The sequence below is a fragment of the Meriones unguiculatus genome, chromosome 7, assembly GCF_030254825.1.
Source record: "Meriones unguiculatus strain TT.TT164.6M chromosome 7, Bangor_MerUng_6.1, whole genome shotgun sequence".
Classification (NCBI taxonomy): Eukaryota; Metazoa; Chordata; class Mammalia; order Rodentia; family Muridae; genus Meriones; species Meriones unguiculatus.
The window spans coordinates 82,232,353-82,246,962 of record NC_083355.1 but is presented as its reverse complement, the minus strand read 5'-3'; the positions used below and the strand labels follow the sequence as shown (position 1 = coordinate 82,246,962).

The following is a 14,610-nucleotide window of genomic DNA, read 5'->3' as shown; positions in this document are numbered from 1 at the left end:
TCACTCAGTAAATGTTGAATTGCATTGTTGTTTTATGCAAGCCAATTCCGAGTCAGGATTTTAACCTGCCACTCACAATTTAACTTCTATTTTTAGATTCTACCCAAAGATGAGCCCAATGGAGATTATTTTACAGTAGATTTTTAAACTAGGCTATTCCTTTTACCTTGTTATTCTTTTTAAAAATATTTATTGTTATTATTATTTGAATTCGTTTTCACTTTATTATCATGAGATTATTAACATTGTTAAGTGTGCATCGAAACTGTTGGATCTTTCAGCCACAGTTAATACCGAAATATACTTTTTGAACTAATTTTATGCCTAGAACAAACCTATTTTTCTGTGTAAAATAGAGCAGTAATATCTTTTATATATAATATGTATATTTTCTAGGTTCTATGTCACATGTAGAAGTGATAGATTTGAATGATAGATTTTGTTTTCAAAGAAGACTCTTTAATGCTTTTTTAGATTAGATTAGATTTTTCAAGATCATATTATAGGGAACAACGAATTTGTCCCATCAAATCATACCGTATTAATAGCATTTTAGAGGGGTGTTATCAATTTGCCTCTGTTATAACATCAATATTCTCCATTTATGGAAATGTGACTCCAGCCTATCTTAATAAATTAAGACGTGTTTAGTCATTATTACTACTCACTACTGAGCAAATTCTTCTTCCTTAAGATACTTTAACTCAAAGGGATGCCATACATTGTTCTCAGTGGGAAGTTTGGTTTGTTGCATAAGGCTTGGGGTTATTGCAGATGTCACTGGTCCCCATGGTTATGGCACAAGTTGTATTATTTGTCCTATAGCATGCAACCACTGCATTTTATAAGCTTGCCTTTTTGATCACTCAAAAGACGAAAGTTGTTTGATAAAGCTAAGTAATTCTCTCTTTCTCCTTTAGAATCAAGTTTCTTACTGGGAAATGCCCAAATTGTGGACTGGCCTGTAGTTTATAGTAATGACGGTTTTTGTAAACTCTCTGGGTATCACCGAGCTGATGTAATGCAGAAAAGCAGCACTTGCAGGTAAGTGGATCAAGCAACTTTGAAATCCTTTCCAAATATGGACCAAATTCTGAGGGTGGCTGAGAGGGTTGTGTTTACTTTTACTCATGAATGGATGAGAGTTGTGTTAGAGAAGTGAAAAAGGACATAATTGTGAGCAGCAAATATGTACGTTAAGAGCTGTTTCTGATAACCTTTGCAAGGGAAGAGTTTTGCTTCTATGTGAAATAATTCCCTTACGAAAAAAATTTTTTTTTTGGTTACTTACAATGAACCAGAAGGAGAAGGTACTCAGTGATCATGGGAGTAGTCAGAATTAGGGCGCCACTGCTGACATCGACACCTCTTGAGCAATTAAAATCGTTCCTAACAAAATAGAAACCATGACCCAGCCAAGTGGAGCCTGGTTCATAAGAGCGTAAAGGCGCGAAAAAGAAGCCCATCAATTACTCTGAGCCAGTCATATGCCTTTATACACTATGGTGTATTTTCACACACACCCTAGCTGTTTGATTTATTTTATATAAAACAAAATTTCACATTTGTATTACTTACGACAACTTTCACATTAGGCCATGTTTACAAGTTAAAGGAGAATTATGATAAAAGGGGATCACGAAGCGAACAAGCCAATATATAAAATAACTAATTTAGAATCTAAATCTTTCCCACCATATTTCATTAAGGATGGATGGGACCCCACCCCCATCTCCTGCCGCTGCCTTGGTTTTTCTTTAAATTTCTCACTTAACTAAGTGTTGGAGTCAAATGATTTTGGAACTGAAAAGGATCTGGACTTTTCTTTCTGGTTCATGTTCTGAGAAAACATAGGTCGTTCTGTGTTATGTGACTTGCCCAGATAAGCAGGGAGATTTCCGGTTTCTGTTCCCTACCCATTTATGCTGAGATGCAGTGTGTGTGGTGTGTGTGTGTGTGTGTGTGTGTGAATGGTTTATAGACTTGTGAATAATCCACATCTTCATGACGTCCAAATCTGACACTACACACAGAAAAACTTAAATAGCCTTTGCAAAACAAATTCTAACACTCCTAAATCCATTGAGCCAGTGTTAGCCAAAATAGATATGCAGGGCCAGTAGCTGGCAAGTTAAACCAGAAGCTCAGGTGATTTTAATGTTTATCAAGGCTTGAGAAATAATCTGTTCACAGTTCCTCTTCCCCATCTTTCCACCACTAGACACCCTCATTCTTTTTTTAATACTGATATTCGTTCTACATTTTTCTACACTCCAAAGAATGAGTGTTATAAGAATTAAAATATTGTAATCTCACATGTGGGGGTTATTATAAGAATAAATGGGAGTAATGAAAACTGTGGTCTGTGGATGAGCCATACCTTTGGTAGTACTGATATATGTTTTAACACGGTAGATATTTGATCTTTGTGCTAGAAAATCCATAGAACACTAAGGGTGTGTTCATTACAGCAATGAGGTGGCGTATGTGTCTCGTCTGTCATTGTGTCCATGTATTTTCAGGAGAGTTTAAGTTAGGAAAAGGGAAAGCTTTCCGGTCAACTTTATTGTGTGGGACAGGCACTGTAAAGAGTCTAATAGAACATAAAAGCTCCCCTATCTTTTCTTCGTGGATGGCTGGTTCCTTGATTTTGTGCCAGATGCCATTTTCCACCTAACGAGTTCTATAATTCTCCAAGCAAGACGTGCTTGTCCCTTCTGTGATTCCAGATCGTACATCGTGTACATCTTTGCTTGCAACACCATATTTGTTTTAAATGAACTTGCTCTATTTGTGCATGTATTATGTATGCACATGTATGTATGTATGTGTGTATAAAGCGTGTGTATGGGTATGTGTGTGTGCAGGTATGTGCGTGTGGGTGTGATATGTACAGGTATGTGCTGATGTCAGTGTCTGTACTCATGCATGTGTAGGCCAGGGAAGAACATCCTCCTGTGTCTTCCTCTATTGCTTTCTCTTTCTTTCTTTCTTTCTTTCTTTCTTTCTTTCTTTCTTTCTTTCTTTCTTTCTTTCTTTCTTTCTTTCTTTCTTTCTTTCTCTATCTTCATAGCTATCTATCATCTATAAATCTATTTATTGTGTGTATGTGCCAAGTGCCATGGTGTGATTATGGCAGTCAAGGCCCTGGAAGCCTTGTGGGAGCTAGCATTCTCCTTCCGCCTGGTAAGATCCAGGAACTGAGCTCAGGTAGTCAGGCAGTCAGGCTTAGCCACGCGTGACCTTCCCCACTGAGTCAACTCACCAGCCCACGCTCACTTTTGAATGCACTATTTGCGGAACACAAGAGCGCGCTGTTATCTGTCTTTGTTAAATTATAGTGTCTTTCTTTCACAGTAAACTCTAACACAGGTCTCCCATGCTTCTGCAAAGCATGATTTATTTATGGCATCTCTTCTCCAGTGTTAGAGCATTCCAGGAGATTTTGGATTATTTGGATTTTTCCCCTGTGAAACAAAGTGAGCGTGTCTTCTCTCGCTTTCCTCCACCTCGCAGAGACACACTTTCAAGAACGGCCATGCTTTGAATAAGCAGCCTTTCCTCACTTGTACACAGTATGAAGTGTGTTTTGCTTCTCTAAGGATTGCAGCCGTTTCAGGCCCACACAGAGTGGGTGTTGAATGAACAGAGCATACCCCAGCCCTGACAGCTTTTCTTGGAAGCATGATTTGTGTAAATGCATTTCCATTTGAAACTCTCTCTTCCGCCTATTTTAAAAAATAAACTTTACCATTTTGAATTGACTGCACCATTATTTAGAGGAGTGAAGATCCAGAAATGATCAAAATATCAAGTTGTAGGAAATCTGCTTTAAAATATTATGACAAAACCCTAACTTCCTAAACCTCATATGCTGAAAGTACAACAGTGGATAAAGGGAATAATACATTTCATGACTGAAAAAAAAAAAAAAAACAAAAAAACAAGACAAAGAAACAAACAAAAACCCCATGCATTTATTAAACAGGATCTGTGCTTTGAGTCTATTTTTTTGTAACAAATTTCTCTATTTCTTGAGCAAATTCATAGAATCTTTTTGACATGAGATGCAGGGATACAGAAGAAGGGAAGAAGAAAATTATAGCCAGATTTACAAACATAAGGTTAGTTTGAAAGGTCACCATGTTATGGTCAGTTTTTCCAGACTCACTGAATTCCACAGCAATGTGCTGGTCAGTGACTTCACACAGTAAAGAGCTTTGAAAAGAAATCAAATACTTTTTTACTGGTGTTTGGACCTGTACAATTCCTTTTACTAATCTTTAAAGTTAGCATACCTCTATTGAGGGACATTTAGTGTTTTTTCCCAGATTCTGACTGTTACAAACAAAGCTGCCATGAACATAGTTGAGCAAACATCCTTGTTCAATGATGAGGCACGTAATGGGCTTCATGATGGCATTTCCACAAATATATGACGCCATACTTGGTTCTTTACCTTCCTCTCCTGCTGTCCTCCCTCCTCTCCCTAGCTCCTCCTTGCTGGCCCTCATTCCCTCCTCAGGCAGTCCTCCTTCTTGATTTCATGTCACATGTATTCTGTTATGCTCTTTTCTATCACCTCTCAGTTAAATGTAATAAAAGAAGTAATAATAAAATAGCATCACTGAATCTGAAAAGGAAAATGACACAAAATGTCTTTGCAAAGGATGCAGTTTATCAGGAGAATGGGCCTTGAGGCCATTGGCAGAAACCTGATGGTAAGGCCTAAAGATGGTAATTTTACTGATTTTAATGACTAATTTTATTCAAATGTATGAAAAAAGAAACCAGTGACTAACAAATTAGTGAGCCTCAGCAATCGCACCATGTAGCAGAGAAGAAGAATATGTAATATATATGATATGTATCATTTGATTATTTGAGTTAAAGTCAATAGGATTGGAGTGACAATGAGGTAAATAGTGACACGTCGCATTTTAAAAATATCCAAATGTGAATTGCTCTACAGGAAAATTAAAAAAAAAATGTCAAATTGTGTTTTTACAGTATCAGGAGACTGAGATTTATTTCTTCTGTCTTTTTATCTTTTTCCATCTTTTGCACAATCTCTGTTCTACTGGATGGAATAAAATTAAACACAATTTTCACCTTGTGATAACACTGCCATTTCACTATCTTTATTTTTTTCCCCAAAGGCTTCATTTCATCTTCATCTTGTTCTCATTTTCTTCCTGTGGTTACCTGGAATATGTATTGTGTGTCTTGCTAGTGCTCTCTCCACTCATTGATTAAATATAGATTCCTGAAATGGAGTTGCTTTCTGTATGTCCATTTTTTAAGACCTTCAGGATTGCACTATGAAACACTTGTCATTATTTTGACTGTCTTCATCCACCATTATGTTTTTGAGACATCTTTAAGCCTTTATATGACACATTCATTTGACCATAGTTGACTATAGTTGAGTTCTTGACTGTCACTGGCCTTCCTTTCATTTATCCATTCTATCCATGACATCCAACCCCCATACTTCACACCTCAAACATGTTAGAGACTGGCAACCTTACATACATCCCAGCCTTGTAGGAGAAATACTTTGTTTCTGAGCTAGAAAGGGTATGAACTGAGGCAGTATGACATGTGCAAAGTCTGTAAAGGATCCCTCACGTTGCTGTCCAGAGAGCCTTTCTAGTTTCACAGTTGCCAACCATGGCTGAGGCTTCCGGTTGTCTGGTTCCTTGCCATGTCATAACACACGCAGTACTGTCTTACTTTTGTTTTTGCTAAAGTAAAAGGAAAAAGATGCTCTATAACATATCAGGATTCCAAGGAAATTCCAATCTCTTTTGCTTTATAATTCAAAGGACGAAAGGTTTTAAGGAAAGTCATTTGAAACCTGCTGTCACAGGTTAGGTGGGGACTCTTTATTAGTCTGACACTTCGGAGAAATCTGTTCTGCTTTTGTTTCTGGGACAGTGGGGTGGAAGAGCAGTTATGCTAGGTGTGTTTGGGGAGGCTTGAGGGGCAGACCGATGCTTTAAAAAATATCCCCACCCATTGGAAAGCCTTTCCCAATCCCTTACCCAAGTCATCAAGTTAGACAGCAAGGCAGAAATGTGACAAGGTGCACTGTGAAATTTCACCAGCAGTTTTATCCACACAAGAGTACTTCAGACATGATGGCCGGAAGTCAGTGGGTTCCCTTTGGCTGATGTTTCTGCTTCTCATAGGACCACGGAGGAAAACTGCAGGGGGGAAGAGACATCTCAGTGACAACAAACTCCTAAGGTTCTGATTTCCTTTAGTCACATGCTGTGGATGTATCATTTATGACTCCATCTAAATTCTTTTAAGACCGTCTAAATAAATGGGTTGTAAAAACCTTTTGGTTAAGATCTACTGTATAAAGTAGTGCCTTTGACTTATTTTTTAAATTACTTTCTTTCAGATTCCAAAGATGATGGTTTTCTTTGAGTTTTCAGCTTCCCTTCTTAGCTTTTACTCAGGGCTCATTTTTTTTTTTTTGTTCTTCTTTGAGAACACATCTCGGTTTATGATCCTACCCATCACCTTTCTAATGACTCTGCTGTTGCAGCCATTTCCAAGATGAACCCTATGCTTAGCAACAGCATAACTCATTCTGTGTTGACTTTTTTGATGAAGCATTTGCTGGTATGTGACTTAAAGCTTGCACATATATTGGCCTTTATGAGTGGTGGCCATATGTTGTGGTTTATCCATCTAGGACCATTCCTGGACAATGGAAAAGCAAGAAGGGCTGATGGAACTCATGATTAGGTTATTTATTTATTTATTTATTTATAGAGTTGCAAGCTTATTTTATTTGTTGGAAGTCTATCAACCTTATACCTATCTCAGTTGTTAAATTCAATGGGGACTGTTTGTGATATTTTTATGGAAGAAGACAGAATATAAGAATAAAGAAACCCTGCTAGGGGTCAAGTCCACATTTCTTAAAGTTGTTCTTTGACAGATGTAAATGAAAGATAAGTAGATGCTGAGTCAAGTCTGGGCTAGTTCTGAAGAGAACTTATCCCCCCATCCCCTCTACAAAGTTCAAGTCTTATCACTGAGTCTGTTGTATGGCAAGAAAGAAGCCATTGTACAGGAGCAGACTGGCCTAGAATTTTACTCCAGCCTCATGGGTTCACACAAGAGGAAGTCACAGAACACTGTGTGTCCCCCGTCTTTTTAGCAAACATGGCCCAATTTGTATCCTTGAATGTAGGAAAGCAAGGAAGGAGAGCTGACCTGTGGGCATGACCTCATATCTCCACTCACAAGAACCAGTCCAGTAGTGTCTTAGCATCATGTGACCTGTTATGATTCATAATTTCATGTGCATTATCTTTTTAATCTTTACCCCTGAGCTATATGGTCACTGTCATAATTTTCCTGATGAGGAAACTAAGATCAGAGAGGAGAGGTCTGATGACTTGCTCTTCAAACATAGTTTGCAGTTGGCTCTCCACGTGCAGAGGTCTTCTGGTATGTCATGGGCTCTCAGTACCACAGGAGAGATGGGTCACTGCTATGAAACTCATGACATTTTCCTCCCAATAAAATAAAGTAGAAGTCAGTTGTAATTCCTAGAGGGCAGTTTAGCATTCTCTAGGAGCAGAAGTTATATAGCATAATTGCTCCTTCTAAAACGTGAGTCCCTTCGAATTCCGTAAACTATTCAATGACTGCACTGAGCTTTGGTTATCCTAAGCCAGGGCTTGAGAAATTGCAACAGAACAGTCAGCATTTGCAAGTAAAATAAGCACATAAACATGCCCTATCCACATAGCAATGTACTATTGTCCATTTGTCATCATGATTTGGGCAATTACTGAGCAGAAATAGCTATATATATTTATATTTATTTATTATGTATTTATATATACATACATATAAATAAAGTAGCCATTGTGATTGGAGTGGAAGGATATTTCATCACGGTTGTATTTTGTATTTCTGATAGCTAGTCATCTTGAACCTTTTTTTTCCCCCTTCATATAGCGGTAGAACCATTTGCATTTCTTTGTTTGAAAAATGTAATTTTTTAGTTTCCAATTGTATTCAGTTTGGGCTTAGCATTTTAAACTCTTCATGTAGTCTGAATGCAATCTGTTGGCAGATGAAATCCTTCCAGATTCTATAGCTCTCATCACTCTATTGGCTTGCGGGACTTTCTACTTTTACACTGGTGCCTTACAGAGCCTCTCCCTGGCTATTTCCTGTGTTAAGGTCTCCAAGTGTTTCTGCTCTGTCTTCTAATTGTTTCATAGTTTTCCACTTCAAACTTAGTCTTTTAATCCTGTTTTCTGTTGATGTGGGTATAAGCTGAAAGAAAGGGATGAAGTTTCATTTTTCTGCATATGGCTATTCAGTTTCCCCAGGATCGCTTATTGTGTGTGTGTTCTCTAATGTATTGTGTGTGCGTTTGTGCGCATGCTAGTGCATAAATGTATCTCTGTGTGTATATATACGTGTGTGCATGCATGTGCATGAGTGAGTGAGTGATGGTGTAAGCGTGTGTGTGTGTTTGTGTGTTTGTGCTAGCTTCCTTGGACAGTAGGCCTTAGCTGTAGATATGCGGGTTCACTTCTGAATCTCTCTTCTGCTCCCCTGGTCTGCACGTCAGAATTTATGCAGTGCCCACGCTATTGTGGCTACTGCTGCCCTATAGCATGTACTGCAATCTCTTATTGCAATTGGCTCCAGATTTTAATTTCTTTATTTTCAGGATGCCTTTAATCCTCGGGGTGTTATGTGCGTTCTTATGAAAGGGAGGAATTTTCTCTTTCTGGGAAGAATGACAGTGATACTGTGGTAGAAGTTACAAGAAGGTTCTGTATTTTATTGAGTAACCTGGACATTCTAGCAGTGATGTTTTAATCCACATACATTTAAGGTCATTCCAGTGTGTGTGTGTGTGTGTGTGTGTGTGTGTGTGTGTGTGTGCATCTTCCTACGATTCTTTATCAGCTTTTTGCAGTTTTCGGTGTAGAGGTCGTTTACTCCCTGAGATTAATTTGCTCCCAGCTGTTTCTTATTTTCAATATTTATTACAAATGGGCTTACTTTATGATTTCTTTTTCAGCAAGCTCCTTGTAGTGCATGAAAGTGCTACGGATATTTCCGTATCAGTGTTCTATCCTGAAACTGCCAAATTTGGCTACCTGACCCAGCAGTCTTCTGATGGGGTCTTTAGATTATGGTGATCAGACTTTCTCTCTTTTTGGGTATTGTTTTCTTTCTTTGGCCTAATTGCTGTGGGTAAGAGTGCCATACTTTGTGGACTTAGTGGGGTGCAAGTGTCACCCAGATCTGACAGGAAACGGTCTCCATGTCTCTCTCTCCTCATTGTGATATTGCTCTGAGATTATCATCTGTGGCCTTTTTAGGTTAAGTTCACTTGCTCTGTTCCATTGTGTGTCTCTGATACATCTTTGATGGGTTTTGATGAGAGCTCTGGATAACCTGTCCATCGATGAAGGCAGGGTGTTGCTATCCACAGTCATCACTATGTTGTAGCCTGTTTCTTCCTTTAGATATAACAGTATTTTCTTTGTAACATTGAGTATTTTATTCTTTTGAGACAGGGTTGTTCTGTGTAGCCTTGGCTGTCCTGGCACTTGTTATGTGTCCCATGCTGGCTTAGAACTTATGGAAATCTTTTTTGCTACTGCCTCCTAAGTGCGGGGATTAAATGTGTGTGCCTCCACACTGGGCCTTAAAATGATGTATTCTAGCATTAGTAAGACATACATGGTACATATCCCATTGAGTAGACTCCTTTCATTAGTACATAGCTAACACCTCTGTGACTTTCTGCCTGCTTGTCAAAGCTTAGCCATTCTTGCTTGTTTGTTGTGGAATGACTTTCCTGCTTCATCCCTGCCTATGTCTGTGTATTTTCAATGGTGAGGAAGTAAGTCCTACTTGTAAGCAGCATATTGTTGGGTCTTGCTTTTTAGTTCATTCAGCCAATATTTATTGTTTATTTGGGGCTTCTAATGTGTTTGCATCCAAGGTTATTAGTGTTATTCATAGAGCTATTTGTGCCATTTTGTTCATTTTCTGGTTCCAAATAGCCACATTCTAGTCTTTAGCTCTGCACTTTATCTTTTTTGTTTTCCATATGGGTGAGATTCGATCCTTTTTATCTTTTATGTAACTGTTCTTCTGGAGGGTTTTAGTCTTTTGCATCTTTTCACAGTGGTAGCAATTGCTCTTTTCCTTTCAGGTATGGCTTCCCTTGAGCATTATTTCATTAAGGCTACTCTAGAGATGATGGATTCCCTAATTTTTACCTTGGACTTTCGTTTCTTACATAGTTTAGCTCTTCTTTGTTTTGCCATAGCATTTCTCAGTGCAATGGTGTAAGTTAACAATTTTTTTTCCCTCCCATAGCTTTTAATATGGTGTCATATTTCCTTGCAGTCTATTAGGTTTTTTTTTTTATTAAGAAATCTCCCATAAATTTTTTTTTTTTTACATGTAATATTTCTTTATGAAATTTCGGTGAGGACGTGTTTGAGTCCAATGTATTTGGGGTATTTTGGGACTTCTGGGCTTCTTCTGTGTCTGTATTTCTCCAATATTAAAAGAAGTTATCAGCCTTTTAATGGTCTCTAGGGACGTTTCACTTTCTGTTTTCTTTATTCTGATAAGGTTTCATGAAGCTCAGCATGGCTTTGAACTCACTATGTAACCAAAGGTGACCTTGAATTTCTCATCTTTCTGTTTCTGCCTTCTAGTTCTGGAATTCCAGACATGTGCCACTGTGTTCTGTTTTATGCAGTGCTGAGAGATCAAACCCAGGGCATTGTCCATTCTAGCAACATGCTCTACCAACTGAGCCACATTCCCCATTCCTAGCATGGAGGTTACCTAAACATTAAAATTAGCATATTCATGAGCTGCACCACTCCTGGTTATGCACCTAGAGGACTCTGAATGCCACCCCTGAGATACTTGCCCATCCATGGTCATGGCTGCACCATTCACAAAGCTGAGTAGTGAAACTAGACTCGATGTTTGTCAATAGATGAATGAGTAAAGAAATTCTGTGCTTTTACTCAATGCTATTTTTGTTAGCCATAAAGAAAAATGAAATCATGGCATACTCAGGGAAATGGATGGAACTGTGACTCATTTGTTATGTGAATAGGTTTTCTGTGCTCTGCTCCCTTTCCTTACCTCTTGGAAGCTTCATAGTTTGAACATTTGTTCATTCACACACGTCTCATAAATCTTGGAAACTTTTTTTGTTCTTTCTGATGATTTTTCTCTTTTATTTCTTCAGTGTAACAGTGGCACTTCAAAAGGTCTGTCATTAAGTTCAGACATTTTCCTTGATCTAGCTTGTTGTCGAGGCTCTTGTTCATATCTTTTTTTTTTTTTTGTGACTCATTTCATTATTCAGGTTCAAGGTTTATAGTTGCTTCCTTTTGATGATCTCTCTCTTTGTTGAATTTCTTATTCATCTCATTAATTGATTTCGCTGTTTCACAGATCTATTTAAATTATCTTATGTGTCATTGGATGCTCTTGGGATCATTCTTTTCTGGCTCAGGCATTTTGTCTATTTCCTTTTCCCTGGAGTCTTGTTGGAGCATAATTACTCTCTTTTAGCTCTATCACGTTACCTTGCTTTTTCATACCTCATGCTTCTTTATGCTGATATTTGCATTTCTGGTGGATCAGTTATGTCCACTACTGCGTGACTTTCATATGTGAAGAATTTCTTTAGGCTCTGTGTCTTAGGGTATCTGTTTAGTAGGCTGTACTGTTTTGGCTCAAGTTGACCACTGCAGTTATGGTCTCTAAATAACTTCTTCAACTGTACTCAGTGGCCATGAATGCAGTTCAAGGGAAGCAAAGGTATCAGGGGGGCCAGTCTAGCAGCCTAGGAGGGTGTGGTACTCAGAGCAGCGGGGGAAGAGTGATTACCTAGTGGCCTCAGGCAGGCATAATGCAACACACATGCAAAAATGTGATGACTGTGTGTCAGTTTCTGTGGACCATGTCCCAGAAACCAGACTAGAAGGTCCCTAGGCATGTGTGGTGTGGTTCCCATGGTAGAGGGGACAATGCTCCTGTGTAGTGCAGAGGGCATCTGCTAGGTCTCCAGGGATGCTGGAGCCACACTTTTCTTGCCACTAGCCTGTCAACTCGCCATAGGCTTTCTTCTACCTTTAACGATGGAAACGGTCCTGAGCAGAAACCACACAGGAAGTCAGGCAGGGGAAGGTAGGTGGTGTGCATCAATAGCCCAGGCAGGAGAGAGTGTGCTTCATGACCGGAGCTCCTGTCTGTCTAGAACAGTGTAATGGCAAGCCCTCCCCAAAGACTCAATGAGGCTGCAGGGTTGCCCGGCAGCAAAACTTCAGGGTGCCAGTGTGAGCTGTTGGGGCGTCTCCTGTGTACTCTTCATTGTGATAGAACTTTCCAAGTAACAAACTGGACTCAACCTGGGTAGCGGGGCAGCTGATAAAAGGCATTGATCTCTTCTTTATTCAACTGTCTGCCATCATGCCCCTTAGTGCCTCTGTTTCACCCACTCTGCAATCCGACTCTCTCCCGCAAGGACACCTTATTTGAACAGTAGCTGCTTGTCCCTCCCTTCATCCTTTCCTTTCTTTGTAGTCATTTCCGCTGGCCTGTCATCTTGCTTTGGGCTTCCTTTTACCATTAACAATGGAAAGCTTTGATGGCATGTAGAAGATCGCTCCTTAAGCCTGTGTTTACTTTGTATGTTTCAGCCATATCAAAAACATGTATTTGCCCCAGACACCAGCCTTGGAATTCTCCCATGGAACACACTTATTTATGAGCCATTTTCCTGTGTACGTTGGTGGAAATTCCTATGAAAATCTGTAAAATCTCTCAACTGGCACTAGCAGCAACATTCCTATGGGTCCGTCTGTCTTCTGTAACTGGTTATTTTCAGTTGTTCACAATTATCCTTCGTTTCTTTGGTGGAATTTAGTATTTGTTGACTAGTCTCTACTTCCTATTTATTCACTTTATATCCCAGCCTAGCCCCTCCCTTTTCGCCTCCCAGTCCCACCCATCCTCCCTCTTCTCCCTTTCCCCCATACCCTACTCCTTAGAAAAGGGGAGCCTCCCCCCATCCCTCCCTAGCACATCAAGTCACATCAGAACTAAGTGCATCCTCTTTCCCTGTGGCCTGGTGAGGCAGCTCCACCAGGTGGGAATGATCAGAAAGCAGGGAATAGAGTCCATGTCAGAGACAACCCCCACTTCCCTTACTGGAGGATCCACATGAAGCTTGAGCTACCCATAGGCTACATCTGTGTAGAGGGCCTAGGTCCAACCAAGTATGGGCCTTGGTTGGTGCTTCAGTCTTTGCAAATCCCTCTGCACCCTGGTTAGCTGGTTCTGTTGGTCTTCTTGTGGAGTTCTACACCTCCAGGTCCTTCAATTCATCCTCCCTCCTCCACTTTTTTACAAGGCTCCCTATGTACACTGCTTTACCCAATGCACATTTCCACAATGGAATGTCACTCAGCTATTAAAAACAAGGAAATCATGCAATTTGCAGGTAAATGGATGGAACTAGAAAAGATCATCCTGAGGTAACCCAGACTGAGAAAGACACGCATGGTATGTACTCACTTATAAGTGGATTTTAGCCATGTGGTACAGGACAAACATACTGCAATTCCCAGACCCAAAAAAGATAAGTAGCAAGGAGGGCCCAAGGGAGGATGCTTAAATCTCACTCAGAAGGGGAAATAGAATAGACAGGTGAAGTGGTTGAAGAGAGGGAACAATGCAGAGAGGGAGCCCAGGGAGAATTGAGGGTGGAAACCAGACCTCAGGAGAGTGTGAGGGGGGAGGGGACAGGAGGACAGAGGGCTTGCAGAAAGAAACTGTGGACAGGGACATTTCTTAGCTGGAGACCTAAGACAGGGTATCCTTCTGAGATGATGTGGGGATGACTCTAGCTGAGATTCCTAGTAGCAGGGGTCATGGAGACTGAAGAAGACACCCTCTAACTAGACAGGACTCCTAGAGGAGGAGGGGAACACCAATCCACCCACAAAAACTTCGACCCAAAACTTACCCTGCCTACAAGACATGCAGGGATAAAGTTAGAGCAGAGATTGAGGGAATGTCCAACCAATGCCTGGCCCAACCTGAGACCCACCCCATGGGAGAGAGCCATCCCCTGACACTATGAACGATCCTCTGCTATGTTTGCAGATAGGGGCCTAGCATAGCTGTCCTCAGGGAGGCTCCCCCCCGCAACGTTATGACAACAGTTGCTGGGACTCACAGTCTACTTACGGAATGCTGCACGTGGCAATCATGAGTGACAGGAAGGCAGCACAGAGGTGTGCTCCACCAGCTGTGTGAGCTATGCAGCCAATGCAGTTCCCGATACCGACAGGCTTTGAAGGACGTGGCGTGACTTGTTGTGGCTCTAGATTGGAAGCTGTTTATCTCTTTCACGCTTGGGGGATAGGTTCCAGGATGCCAGGTCCTTCTGGAAGTAGTGATGGCTCAAGTGCTGCATCCCTGTTTTCTGCCATACGTAGAACCTGTGCTAATGTTTTATTCATAAATTAAGAATAGTAAGACATTAGCAATAATAATAACCATAAA

General features: G+C 40.2%; 1 protein-coding gene across 1 annotated transcript in view; it reads left to right on the top strand.

Moving 5' to 3' along the window:
• The window catches only part of Kcnh5 (potassium voltage-gated channel subfamily H member 5), a 302,177-nt gene that overhangs the window by 23,130 nt on the left and 264,437 nt on the right, over window positions 1-14,610 (top strand). Inside the window, exon 2 of the mRNA XM_060387658.1 lies at window positions 921-1,044. Within this exon, the coding sequence (XP_060243641.1) occupies window positions 921-1,044 (124 nt within the window). The remainder of the gene's footprint in view (window positions 1-920; window positions 1,045-14,610) is intronic.